General features: G+C 44.0%; 1 protein-coding gene across 1 annotated transcript in view; it reads left to right on the forward strand.

Annotated features, from left to right (window-relative positions):
- Nucleotides 1-17678, forward strand: part of WIPF1 (WAS/WASL interacting protein family member 1) — a 53652-nt gene extending 35974 nt beyond the window's left edge. The window contains exons 3-8 of the mRNA XM_058028334.1: nucleotides 2392-2480; nucleotides 3917-4045; nucleotides 7795-8356; nucleotides 10782-10994; nucleotides 12624-12737; nucleotides 14055-17678. Coding sequence (XP_057884317.1) covers nucleotides 2430-2480; nucleotides 3917-4045; nucleotides 7795-8356; nucleotides 10782-10994; nucleotides 12624-12737; nucleotides 14055-14110 — 1125 coding nt within the window. The 5' untranslated portion in view covers nucleotides 2392-2429 and the 3' untranslated portion in view covers nucleotides 14111-17678. The remainder of the gene's footprint in view (nucleotides 1-2391; nucleotides 2481-3916; nucleotides 4046-7794; nucleotides 8357-10781; nucleotides 10995-12623; nucleotides 12738-14054) is intronic.
- The last annotated feature ends 403 nt before the right edge of the window (nucleotides 17679-18081 follow it).

The raw sequence follows: 18081 nt of genomic DNA on the forward strand, positions 1-18081 counted from the left end.
ATTCAGGTCTGAGCTGCCTTAAAGGATTCATTTAAAAGTCTGATATCAAACCAAACTGTATTCTGCCTGCTCCAGAAACTTTCCTGTGACACATGGAGTGCCAAAGAGACTGATGGTATGTTATCTAGACTGCTTTGACTTCCTAGCAGAGCAGTGCAGAGAGAAGAATTTCTCTTTTGAATCCGATGAAGCAGTTAAAGGCTTGGTGAAATACCCTCATGGCACAGTTAAGCTAGAGACAACTGCAGCTGTGAAAAGACTGTGTTAAGAAACAGGATGATTGTGGTCTACTGTAAGAAATAATTTTCCTGTTGACTATTTTTTTAAACAGGAAGCTGAAGAACAAAGCAGCATTAGTCTTGGTGCTTTTAATAGGTTTCAGATTTCAAATATTGCATTTAGAATATGCTGATTGGGAAAGGATAGGACTTTGTGCAGCTTTTATGTAACAGCTGAAAGCTACAAATATGGGAGATGGGAATATAACTAAATTCAAGTGGATCCTCTGACTATGAAGCTGTTGTTTCTCTGAGGTAGGTTAAGGTGCTCAGTAATGCAGCAGGGGACTGCTGAGAGCAGGCTGCTCTGTTTGCAGGACTGTGAACGCGTGCATTTGCACAGCACCGTGTAGGCTCGGCTCCACAGTTTCCTCTTTGCCACTCACTCTGTCTATCTGCCAGCTTCCCCTCTGCTTTGCTGGCTCTTTTGCAGTAACTGGAAACAGTTTCTGCAGTATAGGAGAAGAAAACCTGCTGGCACTAGTGCCCCACACCACTTTGAACTCCATGACTTTTCTAGATGGTCAGCCAGAGCTATGGGTGATGCGTCTGAACTCTTTCCTTCACAAAGATTTTACACAAAATCCATTAAAGTCTTATTTCAGAAAATGTTTCTTCTGAGGAAGGTAACTCAGCAATTTGGGGGGGGAGGGAAGGGGGGTTACAGCTGTATTCTAATTCTTTTGGGGAGGAGCATCTGATGAGATAAATCTGTACTTCTAAACAGTTTTTTCTGACACACATATCATGGATCATGTCAGATGCCATTACAGACTTCGTAGGTGGTGACTCACTGCAAATGCCATTTTGTTTCATTCAGCACATTTTCATAATGTTCATTTTAACTGTAAAGGGTACTGTACCTGGTAGGATGGTGATTTGACAGATACTGTGCTATCACACTTCCCCTTGGTCTTATCTAAAACATTTAAGTTGCTTTAAAAAGTAAGAGCTGTGTATGCATGTAAATAACTGCCCTGGGGACCTCAGCCATCAGCCTGGGGTTGTCTGGAGAATTACCCTGTTCCTGTTCCCACTGTTTACCTGTCTTATGCAAACATTATGTAAATCACTGTTACTAAAGGTGGCTCAGGTGAATGGCCAGCATGGGTGAAAGCTCAGATAAAAAAGCACATGCTCAAATGCCATAGCACTATTAGAAATGCTCCAAAGCCCCTGATAGGCACAGTTCCAGCAAGCTGTGTGCCAAAATGCCACAAAAAGCCCTCGTGACTTGAAAATATAGTCCTTGACAGGACTTCAGGCTTTTTTTTGGTTGTTGTTCCATAATTTGGTTGCAGTAAATCTCTGTATCTCAGGAGTGACCCCCCTAGGATTGCCTGAGGCTGAAAGTTCAGTTTGGGGTGGGGAAAAGTGGGAGTGTGGTCCCTGACAGGGAAGGCTGTGAAAGGCTGAGCTTTAGCAGCCAGGCTTTTCTGTCTGCAGCAGCCTGCAGCTGAGAGGCCAGGCTGACTGCTTCCCTTCCTCCTCAGGGAGAGTTCTAGAACATGTCTGTGTGTGCTGCTTCTGAGGAGGGGGAAGGTGCATTCAGACATCCTGATGGAGCTTGGGATCTTCAGAGCAAGCAGGGAGAGAGGAAGAAGCATGAGTCCATACCAGAGCTCTGCTGTTCCACTCTACCCATAACAGTGGAGGTGCAGGAATCTTTTAGCAACTAAAGGGATTTAATAAGTTGGCATCTCTTTCTGAGTATGATCCTAAAGTATGATGCCTTCTTGAAGTAAGGGCTGATGGTATAGCTTTGGGGCTATCCTGAAGCACTCCCATGGGAACAAGATTGTTGGATTTAACAGAGTTCAGTTTGGTTACTGCATTTTATGCACTGCCATAGCAATGCATGGATTGTGTAAGTGTTCAAAACTGGATGTATATCTCTGGGTTTGTATGGCGGTGGGGATCACGTAGGGAGCCCCTGTTAATAGATGTGGCTGGTTTCCATACAATTACATATAAAATACTTTTTGCTGATTATTTAGATTTCAAAAATGTAGAATATAAACCTGTTAGCTGCAAGGGTGTTTTCTAGCTGAGTAGAAATTCATTTAAAATGTATTAATCTCTGGACTTTGTGTGTTTGTGTTTTGCTGTGCAGGTTTCTTAGCAAGAGCAGACAGAGCTCATCCTTCCACCATGCCTGTGCCTCCCCCTCCAGCTCCCCCTCCACCCCCAACACTGGCCTTGGTAAGTTTTACAGGAGGTAAACCTATGCACTGTTCTCTGCTGCTGCTTGTCACTTGGAATAGGATGTCCAGAGATACTGGGATGTGGATGAGGGTATCCATGATATTTGAGGAAAGCTGTCCAACATATTGTTTATGGTTGATCATTGGTCCTGCAAGAACCACCATCACTTCTGCTGCCTTCCAGTTCTCATGTGGATGTCACAATCCACTCCAACTCTCCATCCTTTTATTCTTCCCACACTAGTGCCTGATCTGGTGGAGAGACAACAGCTTGTCTAATGGGACTTGAAGTCTTGCCTTTCTCCAAACCTGTACTCCCAGCTTCTCCCTTGTTCTACTCCAGTACTTCTGTGACTTGAGCCCAAAAAAAATAAATCCTATTGTTTAAATTTGGTAAGGATAGCTCTTAGCTAGCACAGCTCCCTCAGCCAGCCTGTGCTATCAGAGCACAGGATGTGGCACAATGTGGTGAGTGAAGCTACATCGGGCCTGGCTTAAAGTGGGATAGAGCTTGTGCTGTGCTTGCCCTCCCAACAGTCAGTCACCTCACTGACAAGAAGGAAGGCTTCTTGAGATGTCATTCTCAAGTACCTAGATATTTTCAGAGCAAAACCCTAGCTGATTACACGGAATGGGCTGTCAGTCAAGAGTCTTTCCTTCATTTGCCACCTCAAGCAAGATACAGACTCTACTTGGTCCTTCCATGACAACTCTCCCCACCTTTCAGGAAATCTCCATAACACTGATCTGATAAATTAGAAAATGTTTCAGGAACCATTTCCTAGAAGAAAGAGCCATATATATGTGCCTATAAGTGTATTGTTTGAAATTTTTTTGTTCTTTCTTGAAAAACTGTGTCACCAGAACACAAAGTGAAAAGAGAAGACCGTTGAGACAAATCTCATATGTCCCAAGGTTTTATTTGGTCCATTTGAAGAGGGCAATATTATTGAAGTGATAATTGTCATTTTTAAGTATTTCTATCTCAGCTAAAATATAGATGAAGGTCCATCTTTGCTCTGATTTATCTAGCAATTGTATTTCACCACAACTTTCAAGAATGTCCACAACTTGATTGTCCACACAATCAAGTTGTGTGTAGTCTATTCTTGTTCCATCTCCAAAATGGCACACATAAGCCTTGGCTTGTAAAAATGAGAGATTCTAAATCATGAGTTCAAAAAAGGTGAATTCACATTGAAGTGTTCTGTTTCTAATGAATAATGTGCATTAGAATAGCAGTAGTGTTGGAGACTTCAAGTCAGTAACAAGGCCAGCTACCTTTGATATCATTCACAAAAGTAGATGTGGCATCCCACTCCAATGCTGTTAAGACAGCCACTGAAGTCTCAAGTAACTACCATATTTAAACAGAAATTGTATCTAGAAGTTGTGGTTTATTTTGCCTCCTCATTTTTAATTTTTATTTTGCAGGCAAATACTGAAAAGCCATCCCTAAGCAAGTCAGAACAGGCAGGGCGAAATGCTCTATTATCTGATATTACCAAAGGAAAAAAGCTCAAGAAGACTGTTACTAATGACAGAAGTGCTCCAATCCTAGACAGTAAGTATGACTCTACGTGTTGGAATTTCTGTGGGCATGAATGGTTCTACAGATCTGAAAGCAGAAAATTATTTCATATATCATCAGATGAATTGCCATGAGAGTAGATAAAAGAAAGTGCCAGAAATTGGCATGCATAAAAATAAATTCTATTCATCATGAATGAACAGTCAGCTGAGAAATCAAGTACTGCTTATGAAATGTGAATGCTAATTTGTTTGCTAGTTCTCAAAAAGTGATTTATTTTCCTGTTTGCTTATATCAGAAAAATATGCAAGCCCTACTAGGAGTTCTGCTGAGGACATGCAGCAGATCAGGCAAACAAAACCCTGTAAGGACTGAGGAGAGGACAGGAATGAAGTGGAATTTCAGACTCTACTTTTGCATAAACAATATAAGAATAAATTCATGCCTGGCATGACACCATTGGCTCCAGTACCACTTAGAGCAAAACCCAAGCCAGAAGCCACAGCTCTACCTGTGTGTCACTGCTGCACGCAGTTTTGCCCCTCCTGGAGTGACTCAGGGCTGTTATCTTTTTAGATAGCCCAGCAGTACTGCACAAGGCAGTGCTTACCTGAATGGAAATAAGGTCTCTATCCAGCTGTGCTGCTGCTGTGTCTCACAGCACATCTTGGCAGCTGCCAAGAGGAGGCTAGAGAAGCCTGTGTAGCAAAAGTATTAGGAAGGCAGAACAGAAACAAGAGAAGAGTGAGGAACACAGGCCTGTGCTGAGAGAGGAACAGCATTAATTTCCAAAGGAGAAAAGACACTTCTACAGACTTGATTAGCAGATGTGATACACCTCAGTCTAGGTTTGGCCTTGCAATTAAAGGCTGGACTGTGATAGGAACATGATGGCAAAAGAAGGAAATGCCCAGAGGAGTGTGACCAAATAAAAATAATTTTTAAAAAATTAGATACAGTTCTGCAATCAGCTAGCTACATTTTTTAAAAATTATCTCTGAATGTGAAGTTACATGTTCTAGCTATTATGAGCTGGAGGGGATTAAAGGAGGGGGTAAACAGAGAAAAATGATGCAGCCTATTATCTTATTTACATGAATTAACAAATCATGATGAAAGACTAAACCATGGTAGCAGCATTTCTCCAGAGGTTCACACCCTATCTGAGTCAGAGCTGAACTGAACTGACATGCTTAAGAAAGAGAAGGATAATGTGAAACATTCCCCTGTGGATACACTCTTCCTTTTTTCTTGGGGAAATTTTTAGAAGTGCTTTTCATCCATAGGTTTTAATTACTTCAAAGTCAGTGAAAATTTTACCCATGCCAACTTGTGGAAATCAGGACTCAAAGAAATTAAGCAAGTGATCTTAGCCTTTGTGGCCCAGCATCTGAGAGCTGATTTCCACAGATATTCCAACCTGTGCACCTGCTGATTTTGCAGTGGTGCTCTGAATAAGATTCTTCCATGTATTGTGTTTGTGGAAACACTTCATTTTACTTTTGGCAACTCAGTTGTCACAGCAGAAATAAGGACATTAGAGAGCAATGGGAGAGAAAAGGGAGAGGGCTGATAAAATAATTCCTGCCTGTTGGAAACATTAACAGCTAATGATTCTGTCACTGCACTTCTGAACCTACGGAAATGGCATCACCTTTGCTACTAGGCTTTGTTTAAATAAGTAGATGTGTTGCAATATCATGAATAATGAGAGAATTCTGTGCATTCCCAGCAGTGATTCCCAGAGACACCTTCAGGAGGAGGGACCTTCTGCCTTCTTCCTTCCTTCCCTTTTTCCCATGAGATTGCTCTGTCTCTGCTTATGGAGAAGTGGAGGGGAAGGATAAGAGAGCAAAAGTACAAAGAACAAGGAAGAAGCAACTAAGGTGCTAACAAAGACTATATATGTTCTCAGAGGTCCCATCCATGCTCAGTTCCAAGTTCTCTGCAGCAATTTCCTGTGCTCTCTAGTCTAGAGCAGACTAAAGTAGTGATGGCATGATATAACACAGAGGCTATGGTTATTATGGTTATTGCACCAGCTCCTCCACGGTGCAGTGGTGGTGGTGATGATGGCAGCTGTGATCATCCAAACCTTGTGTGTTTTGATCCATTTTTCCCCCAGCTACAAGCATTACTCTAATGAAAGAGGTGACTTGGCAGGATCAGTCCTGCTTCACTAATATGGGGGATCTCTTTTCCCAACAGAACCCAAAGGATCTGGTGGAGGTGGCGGCGGTGGCTTTGGAGGAGGCGGCAGCAGCGGGGGTTTTGGTGGTGGCAGTGGTGGTGGCTTTGGTGGCGGTGGACCACCTGGCCTTGGAGGCCTTTTTCAAGCAGGAATGCCGAAGCTCAGATCTGCAAATCGAGATGCCGGTAAGAAAGACCTTGAATTTCCAGTGTGAAAAAATGGCATTGCTTAAAGCCTTCATAGCACTGCAATAAATTACATGCTGGGATTGAGGAAGCCATCAAATATCCTAGGCTCTTAGGAAATGTAATTTTCAGCTCGAATCTTGTTTTATTCTTACTATTAGGTTTTATGAGGGAGAAGCTAGACTCCCTTTCCACCCATCCTCTTGTATTGATGAAAGCTAAAGATCTTGGTAGTGTTGAATGGCTACCTACAAAGTACAGTCAGGCAAATTACATCCTGCCTTAGCTGTTGGGTGTGCAAGACAAGAGGGGAACAGAGGAGGATCCAGGCTAATTCTTTCTTGTGCACCAGGAAAAAAATCTACTTTCCAAATGGAAAGTACTTGTGTCAGCTCCACAACAGCATGATTTGCTGCTTAGGGAGTGCATGAGGCATCGCAGCTGGCTGGTAGACATACTGCAGATGGAGGCTTGTCTGGAGTGTGCTTCTGGCTGACAAAACAGCTGCCCCAAGCCTCATGCCCCTTTAAACGAGGACATCTGGGGTCACTGAGTTTAAGTTCAAGGACATAGGATTTCATACTTGTTGAAGAAGGACTATGCTATGGAGATTGTAGAGTGTTACAAATATTACGTATTTTATAGCCTAACATAATTTTCCAGCACATGTGTACAAAACAGTCTCTCAGAGCTGATATTTTCGATTGTATCACAGTTTATTTTTGGGAACTTGTATTAATACAAAAGTTCCTGGCATCGCAGAGCAGTACTTGTGAACTGCAAGGCCAGCTGCCTTCTTCCTGATGTGCACAACTACATCCTTAGATCACAGCTAGTAGAAAGGGCTGAAAAGAGCTTTTTGGTGACCTTTTGTTGTTAAATGTAATTTAAAGGCTGAGATTTCTTTGCTCTCAGGTTGATGCTGTTCGGTACTTGTTCCTCACAATTTCTTCCCTTCCCGTTTTACTGGTTGGTGTATGATGGCTGCATCACTTGTATTACTTTGTGGCCACTTAACTCGTGCCTCCTCAGCAACATCAGGATGTCACCCGGTACCCTGGAGCGGTTTCCCAATGGTACCGGCGTTGGGGCTGAGCCTCAAGGCAGGGGTGTCTCGTGCCCGGCTGCGCCCTGGCCGCTCGCAGACCCTCGGGAGCCGCGGCCCCGGTGCCACGGCGCTGATGCTCCCTGTCCTGTGTCCGCAGACGCCGGGGGAGGCCGGCCGCCCGTCCTGCCGCCCGGAGGCCGCTCCGCCGCCGCCAAGCCCTTCTCCCCGCCGAGCGGCCCGCCGCGCTTCCCGGGGCCGCCCTCGGGGCCGCGCACCGCCGCCCCGGACCCGCAGAGGAGCCGCGTGCCGCCGCCGAGGCCCGACGCCGGCTCGAAGCCCGAGGCGGCGCCGCCGCCGGTGCCCAGCGCGCCCCGGCCCATCGCCTCCAGCCTGCACAACCGGGGCTCGCCGCCGGTGCCCGGGCTGAGCCGGCAGCCCAGCCTGGGGCCCTCGCCCCCGCCCTTCCCGGGCAGCCGGGCCGCGGGGTCGGCCGCGCCCCTCCGGCAGCCGGGCCCCGGCGCGCCGTCCCCCTTCTCGGGCCGGCCGCCGCTGCCGCCCACCCCGGGCCGGCCGGCCGAGGACAAACCGCCGCCCCCGCCGCCGCCCCCCGCCGGGCACCGGCCGCCCGCCGCCCGGGAGGCGTCTCTGCCCCCGCCGCCGCCGCAGAACAGCAAGCCGCCCGTGCCCGCCGCCCCCCGGCCCGCCCTCGGCGCCCCGGCGCCCCCGCTGCCCCCCAGCAGGCCGGGACCGCCCCCGGTGCCGCCCGCCCCCGCCGGCGGCGACGAGATGCCGCGGCTGCCGCAGAGGAACCTCTCGCTGGGGTCGTGCCCGGCGCCCGGCGGGGGCCGCTCCGGACCGCTGCCCCCGCCGCCCGGAGAGAGACCGCCGCCGCCCGTCAGAGACCCGCCCGGCCGCTCAGGTAGGGAGCGGGCAGAGGGGGCTTGAACGGGATAGGTGGCACCGGGAGAGGGTGCTTTGGCCATGCCCGTGCCAGTTTCACATGCAGAAAAAACACCTCCCAGGATGACATCTCTGTTAGGCACTAGGAATTCTGCAGTTGGAAGTGAGGGTGTGTGGGCGTCAGGGTGGCTTAAGGAAAGTCAAAGTGCATCACCAGTGTGCTCACGTGTGCTTTCATAGATTTTGGTGACTTTCATTACAGTCACTGTAATTGACGAGGGTTGCAAAGGGATTTCCCCATTACCTTCTTTGATGCAAAGCAGCTTCTGGTAAAGTGACAGCATCTGACTTCCTGAGTCAACCAGTGTGAGTTAATGGTTGCATTCTCGCGAGCGGAGGTTTGTGGAACCTGACCTTCTACGTGTTCAGAGACACAAGCACAGTCAAATACAACAGCTTTAATCAAAGACCTGGCCAACAGTTGTTAAATGTAATAGCACTTGTTGCCGCGTGACTAAGTGTTATTACTTACCGTATGTACATATCAAATTAGACTAAGAGTAGACTCGTCTCCTTTGATCAATTTCATAATGTACATTGTCCTCTGTGACAACTGTTGTTCATAACTTTTAAGAATTCCACATCATAACTCAGCTCTCTGATACCTGATAGGTGTCCCTTGAGATGAGAGAATTTAGGCACAATCAAACCCTGTAACAGGTGGAGAAAAGCATCGCACAGAAGATACTGCTGGGAAACTCCATAGAGTTGCCTTTTCATTTCATCCTTTGGAATAAACTCAGAAATCATCTCTAGCCTGCCTACTCCTAGACAAGAGAAATTAATGTGATGGGAGCTCCCACAGACAGCTGTGTTGCTTTCCAGATCCTTGAACCAGTCTGGAGCTCCAACACCAGCTGTACAGAAAACAGTGGCTCTGTAACTGTGCTTTGTGGAGCTGGTTGCCAGCCTAGAGGACGGCACAATGCTAGTGCAGCCTGCAGTAGATAAATCAAAGAAATCCCATTACAATTGACCAAATTGATGGGTCAAAGTTGCAGAGAGTGTCTGCAATTATTCAGTCACTCTAAGAGTTTGTTCTGTGGTGGCCTTGGCTGCCACCATTGCTTTCCTACTTGACCCTTTTCTTTGGCAGATGGTTTTAGCAAACCTGCACTTTCTTTTGGCTCAATTCCAGCTCAGTAAGTAGAAGGAAGTTGTAGCAGTACATTCTAAACAGGAATGCACCTATTCTGCAGTAGTTCAGTATAGACAGTGGAGTTTAGCTAGGTTTAGAGAGAGCAAGTAAAACTATTCTGAAAGTTGCTGAATGCTTCTCATTTTTTGAAACCATTTCCTGAAGGCAAACTTCAGTAATTTGTAAAATAAGAAGGGGAGCAAAAATACACAAAGTACAGCATGTTTCTTGAAATGTTTCAATGCTTTTTGCTGGAGACACAGTATCTACTGCTCTCTTTTTCGAAGTGCATGTCTGTAGATAGATTTCATCGAGACAAGGAAGCATTTATTGAAAATTAACATAATTGTCAATTGCTCAACTGCCCCAGACAGAGGTAGTGAGACTTTTGAACATGCATAACTCTCCACACCCTCTGCTTCACCTTCTTGTGTCCTAACCATGGGCACTTCTCTCCCTGGCAGAAGCAGCTTTGCTGTCTTTATTTACTTGTCTTGTAGAAGCGCCCTTCCCCTGCCCTCAGGGCAGCCCTGGGTCTGTGTTACGTAGGCTGTGCCTTCATATTTGACCTGTCACGTCCGTGTCAGTTACAGATACACAAACACTGGAAATGCCAGTCTATGTGTGAGGTCTGTTTCCAGCTTTCAGGGAGATGGATATGCTCCAGCTACTGAAAAACCTGTCATACAGCTCATTTGTTTGTAAATGAGTGAGCTGATGAGCTGCTGCTTCACGCGGCCACTCCCGGGCAGAGCTCCCCTGTGGGCACCACGCACCCAGAGGGAACCACCCCTATGGACAGAGAGCGTCTGAAGGTAGCAGGTGCCTTCTGCTGCATGTCCTCTTGCCTTGCAGTGGTCCATAAAAAGGAAATGTGTTGTGGTTTGGATCTCCACAGCACCCTGAATTCCAGCTGTGACTTCTGCTTGGTGTGGCCACTGTTAATTTAGAGTGGTTTAAAAGTAGCCAGGACCTTTACGGAGGCTTTTGTAGCTGAGGGGAATACGAGTGTGAACACTGCAGTGTGTTTATGTTTAGATATACCTGCTCTCTGAGCTGTACTCTGCAAATCAGCACTAAATCCCTGGAGAGCAGGGAAGTGGGTGCTGAGGGCCATTACCCCTTGGGTCCTGAAGGAACCCTTTTTGTTAGCAGGAGGCCTTGGGATGCCAGCAGGGGCTTTTCACTGGCAGAGTAACCCCTGGTGTTAACAGCATCTGTGTGTTTGCTGCTTGCCTTGCTCCAGGCCCGCTCCCACCGCCTCCCCCCATCAGCAGGAACGGAAGCACCTCGCGGGCTCTGCCCAGCGCCCCGCAGCTGCCGTCCCGGGCAGGCCTGGACAGCCCGAGGGCTGGGCCGCGGCCTCCGCTGCCCCCCGACCGGCCCGGCTCCGCAGCGCCGCCGCCGCCACCGCCGCCCTCGGCAGCTGTCAGAAACGGCTTCCAGGATCCCGGTGACGGTGAGCCACCTCCCTGCTCTTTGTCCTCCGCAGAGAAGGTGTAGGGGCTTTTGGCCCTAATACCTCAAAGGAGGTTTGGGATAGAGACTTTGTTTCTAGTGGCAGCCTTTGATTTCTGACCAACAGAGGTGTCACTTGGGTCTCAGTTAACCCTGGCAAGTAAGAACAGAATAAATATGCTATACATAGAGCAGAATTGCAAAGTCATCAATACAGTCTCCAAAATAACCCTTTGAAAAGTTTTTTCAAACCCTTTTCCCTGAAAAAAGCAAGGGAATTGTTTCAGCTCTAATATGCATTCAAACCACAGCTACACTGACACTTCGGAAGTCGGAACAAGTTCGATGACTCAAAGGCTGAAAAACAGATGAGGGAAGAGATTGTCAGAACATTGCTGAAAATGTCAAGTATCTATTTCTGCTAGTGTTTATTAAAAAGATGAGGTCCAAGATTGCTGTTTCAAAGATTCGTCATGCTTTTCTTTTTAATTGTTTTCTACTTGCATAGAACAGATAAATCCTTCAGTTAATTATGTAAGGCCAAAATTGGTATTCCTGACATTTATAAGGTTAGAAAAAAGCAAACAGAAAATGAAACTATAACTCAGGCTTTTAAAACATCTTCACACATCAGGTAAGGCAGAAGGATCACAGGCACATTTCTTCCTACACAAGCCATTTCCAGGGTTCAGAACATGCAGCTGCTTTACACACTGGTTTCTGATTGTAGCCATTGGAAGTAAACATAGAGAAACTGGATCCAGCCAATAACCACATGTACAAATGCCAGGTAGAACTAACTGAGCTGTTCATTACATTATGCAGTAAAATACAGCAATATCTGAATAAAGTTATGGTTGCAAAGTCCTGAAGGAAGCAAGTGAAGAAATAACAAAGTTTAAGTTAGCCTGCACTTTCTTCTTTAGGCTTTCAAAATCTGGTGCAGAACAGGGCCCTTGGAACATTTCCTATTATTTCAATGAAGAAACTGGTATGCTTGCTTTATTTAGACTTCTATAGACTCAGTAAGTACAGCAAAAGGGCCCCTGTAATCTAAAGAGATATAGCTTCAAGTGATACATTTATACATTTTCCCATTTTTGACACTAGTTATATACAGGATTCTCTGTCATAAATTTTAGCATAATGGGTATTTTTCTTCTTCCAGTATAAATACTAAGAGAGAAGAAACAGTGCTTATGGGAGTATGCTTTTGAGCTTGGTATATCAATGACACTTGAATATTGGTAAATTCCATACCAGGAGCAAAATACTGTCTTGAAGTAGGTGAAACAAGGCAGTTCTGGTAGCACATATGTGTGTGTGTTAAAAAAGCAGATCTGTTATACATGGAAGGGAGAGTAAGACTTATTTTAGTGGAATTGTGGCTGTTTTCCTGATCTGTAATTTTGCATTAAACTGGCAAAATGATCGGTTTGATAGAAATTTTCATTCCCAAATTAACCTAAAGCATCATCTTCCCTGACTTCCTAAGAGAATGCTGGTTCAGTATGCAGCTGTGTAAGCATTTTGCAATTTAAAACATGCATTAAACATGATGTCAGTGTCAATTGACTTTCCTAAGCTATATCAGAAAACTAATGAGTAAATTGCATGGGATTTTTTTCAGATGAATGGGAAAGCAGATTTTCTTTTCATCCGATATCTGATTTGCCACCTCCAGAGCCATATGTACCCATGAACAGAAGTTATCCCAGTAAACTAGCAAGAAATGACAGTAGAGGTAAGTTGGAATTTCAGTGTGTTGTGCTAAAATCAAGTGCATGGGGAAGAATCTGGATGATGAGGTTTCCAGAGTTCTCAGGCTACCAGTCTGGTCATCCTTCCTCACCACACTGGAAAAGCTAAATGCAAGTTCATAGGTACAAGCCCTCTAAAACTTTTTGAGTGGGGAATTGTTTGTTTTTTTAAGTTGAAACATGTACTGTAAGTGGCCAACTCTGCCATTGTAGTCAGCCCTTCTGCTCTAGGCAGCCAGAACCACAAAATATCTCAGAACTCTCTTTTCATTTCTCATCTAAATTAATGCATTTTTGTGCCATTTATTTTTGTGCCAGCATCATCCTTGAGTTTAGTGTTCCTCTCTTCTTGTGTATTAAACTCTTCATGTTTTTTAAGACAACAGTCACATCCTCCTCTTAGTTTTTGTTTTGCTGGGCTGAATAAATCTGAATGTACTACACTCTGCTTCCAAGCTATGTTCTCTGATTAGCAGAGCTGCTTAGGTATACACTTATGTTTGTTTTTGTCTTTTCCAATCTGTGTTACATGCTGTTCCAGCTCAGGTTTCAAACATTCCTTCTACAGCAGCATGAATGTTTCCTATCTTTTTTTTTTGTGGTATTTTGCCTGATACACCCAAGGATCAATTGCTTCTTTTACAACCAGTGACATTGGTGGCTCACAGTTATCATGTAATCATTTGTATATGCAGATGCTTCTCTCCTGTTTCCAGATGATGAAGTTTAAGTTTGAGGCAGAGATTCCTGTTGGTCTCTGACTGTTCACTTTGCCCTGTTAGCTTTCATCCCATTTGTATTAGTCCACAAAGGAAGGCAAAGTAACATGTCCATTTTTTTGTGTTTTCATTTGCGAGTTTGATGTGAAGATTTTCATATAGGGAAAAACATTAAGAGCTTTGAAATTTTATTGTGTTTAGAGCTTGCCAGTTTGTTGAGATTTGCACGTATGGCAAGTAGCACTGAGAAGTTGTGTGTTCACATAAATTAGTAAGGCTAACAGGAACCAGCAGTCTGTTTTAGGAAGGGGAAAACAGACCAAAATACATACACTTTCCAGGCATTTGGGATAGCATTAGTTAAAAACGTTATTTTACAGTGTTCGAAGTTCTGATGTTGTTTAATAAACAAACCAGGAACTCTACAAAGATTTGCTGGTTTTGTTTTTTTTTTAATGGCCAGGCATGAAAATTAGTAGATCTTCAACAGTTACTGAATTATTTGCTTGGATGTAAACTCCCCCTTCAAAAGAAGGAGTATTCCAGGACGAGTAACACCAAAAACCCTTCTTTCTCTTTTAGGTGGTTCTGTCCGAAAAGAAAGAGGTGCCCCCCCGCTCCCGCCTATCCCAAGGTGAAATGGGTTCTGGCCCATCTTTGGGTGACATCTGCTCTCAAGTTTCCTTCAAGTCAGCTCTCCTGTCCACATGACTGGAAAGTTGTCTGTTCTGATTGATTTCCACTTTTGGCTTGTCAGCTGGAACAAACTTCAGTCTATTACAGAAGTAATAGATGTGGCTTATGGACTATAGTTGCTCAAAGCTCTGACTTTTATTTGCTTAAACTGCAGGCATTTTGTGGACCCTACAGAATGTAGGTGCATCATGCTTACCATGTCCAACCCTGTCCCCTGGAGAGCTCCGTGGGAAGTCTGGCTTTGAATTTGATAGAGCTTGAACAAAGCTGTTTCATTCACTTTGGGTACAGTAGTTGTATTATTTTAATGATAAAGTATTTGATGCTTAAAAAAACAGTTGCTGGGTAAAAAGTGTAGCCAAGAGTCCCCTGGATCCTTCTTTGCATGCCTAACTCAGCCTATCTGCTTCTGCAAGCCATAGACCTACTACATGGTGACAAAGAGTTCATCTTTAACTTTTTTACTTCAGCTTAGTCAAGCAAATCTTAAACAATGCACAACACATCCTGCCTCAAGGATGGAGTATCCCTGGCCTTGTTTTTATCTTCAGAGAATCTTCCAAAGAAAAGCACAAGTGAAGAATTCATCAGCATAAAAATATATTTTTTTAACCCTCTTTCCTATTTTTTAATAGTGTTATGTGTTCTGTGACCTAATTCTGTCCTACTCTTATGTGGACCAACCCACATCCTGTCATCTGTGCCTTGGATTGCTGTAACACCCTCTGCCTGATAGCGCATGTGAGGAGTCCTCAGAAGGCAGTCTGAGTGCAAACACAGCAATTATTGTAGCTACAGGCTCCTCCTGTAAAGCATCACTAGTGCCAGTGCTCCACAGACTGCTTCCCAGTTGTTTCTTTGGTACAACTAAATGATGGGGTTTGACTTAAAAAGCTTCTTGGCACTTAGGTGACGAGTCTCAGAGAGCTTGTGTTTGATTTCCATTATGGTAGAGCAGCCAAGGTCAAAAATGTTCCTCAGTGAAAGCCCTTTGATGTTGTGAGAGGGGTTTGGGGGTTGTACATTCAAGTGGGAGCATCCAAAATTTGCTGTCTGCATTGGTTCAAGAGAAATGGAAAGATTTGGCTATGAAGCTTGTCCTTTCAAACTTTGCTGAAAGGAATCTCTACAGAGAGCTGCAAGACTTACGATAGAAGAAAGAGTAAAGTATTCTAACATTGTGGCAAGTGGTTAATATGTTTAATGGCTTTTGAATTTTGTGTATAGAAAAGAGCTCATTGTATGAGTGTATTTTACAAGTGGGTCTAAGTGTGTATAAAATGCCTTTGGAAATTAGAGGAAGATTATAATTCTGGGTTTGACATATTGGTGGTCAATGATAGCTCTTTATTAATTGGACCTCTGAAAAATATCCTCTCAGTCTCATCAGCAGTATGTTTCTTCAGTGTTTTCCTTGGGATCCCTACCAAGCCTGTGTCAGCAGCTGTGCTTCACAGGGTGTTGCTCAAAAAAACCCAAAATAAAACATAGAAACTAGTCATGTAGGTTAAGAAAATGTTTCTCTAGCATGGGAGATATCCTAAGTACACTCTGTGGTTAGAATGAGGTCAGTCCTTGAAAATCTGGGGAATGTAGCCAAAGAGAGTCTGGACCCTGCTGAAAGGTCTGTGAATAGGGCTTTTTGCTCTGTCTGTGAGCAGGGAGGGGCAGATCTGCTTTCTGCCTGGCAATCACATTGAAGGAGATGAGACTAGAGTTGGATTTGGCCAGATCAAATTTAATTTGGTCTTTTCAGTGTTTGTTTACAGAATCTTGTTAGCTGTGACAGCATTTTTACGGCATGTTTTTTACATTTTTGTATCTAGTGACCTATTTGTAGTTACTGTTTGTGGTCGTGAACCTGCAATGAAATGCGCAGGCGCAGGGATGTAGCTGCATCCAATTGCAGGATCGTGGCTGTAGAGTTCCTTAAACAGATACTGGTGGGACCTCCGTGTGACAGGTGCACCTTGGGATCAAACCTGGCACAATGCTGAATTTGTGTATGTATTTTATGGATGTCACTTCAAATGCCTGTCTCTTTGGGAAACTATTTTGTGAATAGAAGTCCAAATAAGATTTTTAGGCTAATAACTTAAAGGATAAATTATTGTATTCATATTTTAAAACAGAAGCACTTAATACTTTTATAAGGAACAACAGTTTGAATTTAAGAATACAATATTTTCAGTGCCTTGACTTGCCAAATCTTTGTTAATATCTAAATAGCTATGTAGCCAAAAAAAACCCCAGCCCTCCAGAAATTATATTTTTTTATAACTTACCTGCTTCCAACATAACTGTTTTACTTTGGTAAGTCAATGAAAATGCTGCCCAATGTTCTTCCAATACTCTGTATAACTCAAAATATCCTGTATTTGATCATTTCAGCAAGGTTTTTTGACCAGAAATCTGGACTACTACCAAAGACTTGGAAAACCAGCTTCAGTTTCACTTTAAAATGTGCTATGTAAAAGGCCCCAGGTTAACAAGCCAAGAATCCTGAGCTGCTTAGGTTTTAGAAATTATTTTTTACTCTAGAAAACTCTTCAGAATAGATGTTTGGCGTACATGTAAAATAGCTTAATACTGCAGAAAGGAGCATTTTTTTTCACATAACAGCATTTCCACTTATATGTTTTGCTGTAAAAGTCCCTAGATATATTCCAGAACAATGCAGCATTTTATCATTCAATATATTGCTTCCTGTAGCAGTAGCTATTTACAATATGATCAGTATTAAAGTATTTATTTCACTATGAAGTGTTAAAAAAGAATAATACAAAACAGGTTGAATCAATGGTGCCTTATGAATTTTTTAGTCAATTTTTCTGTGTCTCAGTAGAAGAATTAATAGACATTGCTCTTCCAGGTCCTAAGTACACAGTGCTGACAGTAGCATTTTACAGTGTTTGAGCCAAGCCCTGCTGTGGTTGTGTGCTCAATCTGCCAACTCCAGGTGGAGCTCAGTGCGTGGAGAGGCCACTGGATCAGTGTGCAGGTGAGGTGTATGTGGGCACTGGGTGGCTTCACAATCAGTTGTTGGTATTGCTCTCAAAATTCAGACCTGTCCCAAAACCAGTGTCTGATGCTGCTGTCCACGCAGCCCAGCTGACTTCAGTCAGTGTGGTTGCAGAGGTTACAGAAGTAAATTGGATTCACTGCTTGCATCTAAGATTTGCTGGGTTTGTTTCAATGGCATTGTATTATAAACCCTCACACCTCAACCTGTCTTATGTTACCACTGAGGCTTGCACTGTGTGACAACAGCCATGGATGTTTGTTTTTGTTTCATTCAACTCCATAAATAAAATTAGAATAACTTTTGTACCATGTAAAAATAATTTCTGCTCTATATTTTTGGAAGAAAAGCATGTGTTATGTTTGTTATGACTTTCTGCACCAGCCACTGGGAGAAGAGGGTCACAGTGATGAATGTTCAGAGTTGTTAAAGGAAACTCAGCTTGTGATTCAGGAAGTGTCTATTTCTAAAAATGAAATAAATAACATGGCAAAGTTCTTGTTTAAAATCCAGCATTTCCCAACACTAAAAGAATCATAAGGTTTGTTTTTTCTTTTCTGCAAGACAGCACTGTGAAAGAAGTTCCTTATATTGTCAGTTGAAAAACTGGGCAGTAGTTTCTCCTTGCAGCATCAACTGCATGACACTTGCAGATCTGTCTTGGAGCAGGGGATAAAGGAGCTAAACTGCTATCATGCATCACATGTCTTGTGACACAGCAATCTTCTGTACAGAAGTATGGGAATAGGAACGGTACTTTTTTGCCTTGGAGATAAAGAATGGAGTTGAGTGATCAAACAGATTATTTTAAGCAGAATGTCAAATGTTGAGAGACCTAGAGAGGGCCCTTTGGCCACAGGACACTGGAAAAGAGAAGATTGCCCAAGGAAA

The sequence above is a fragment of the Melospiza georgiana genome, chromosome 7 (genome assembly GCF_028018845.1).
Source record: "Melospiza georgiana isolate bMelGeo1 chromosome 7, bMelGeo1.pri, whole genome shotgun sequence".
In the NCBI taxonomy this organism is placed as follows: Eukaryota; Metazoa; Chordata; class Aves; order Passeriformes; family Passerellidae; genus Melospiza; species Melospiza georgiana.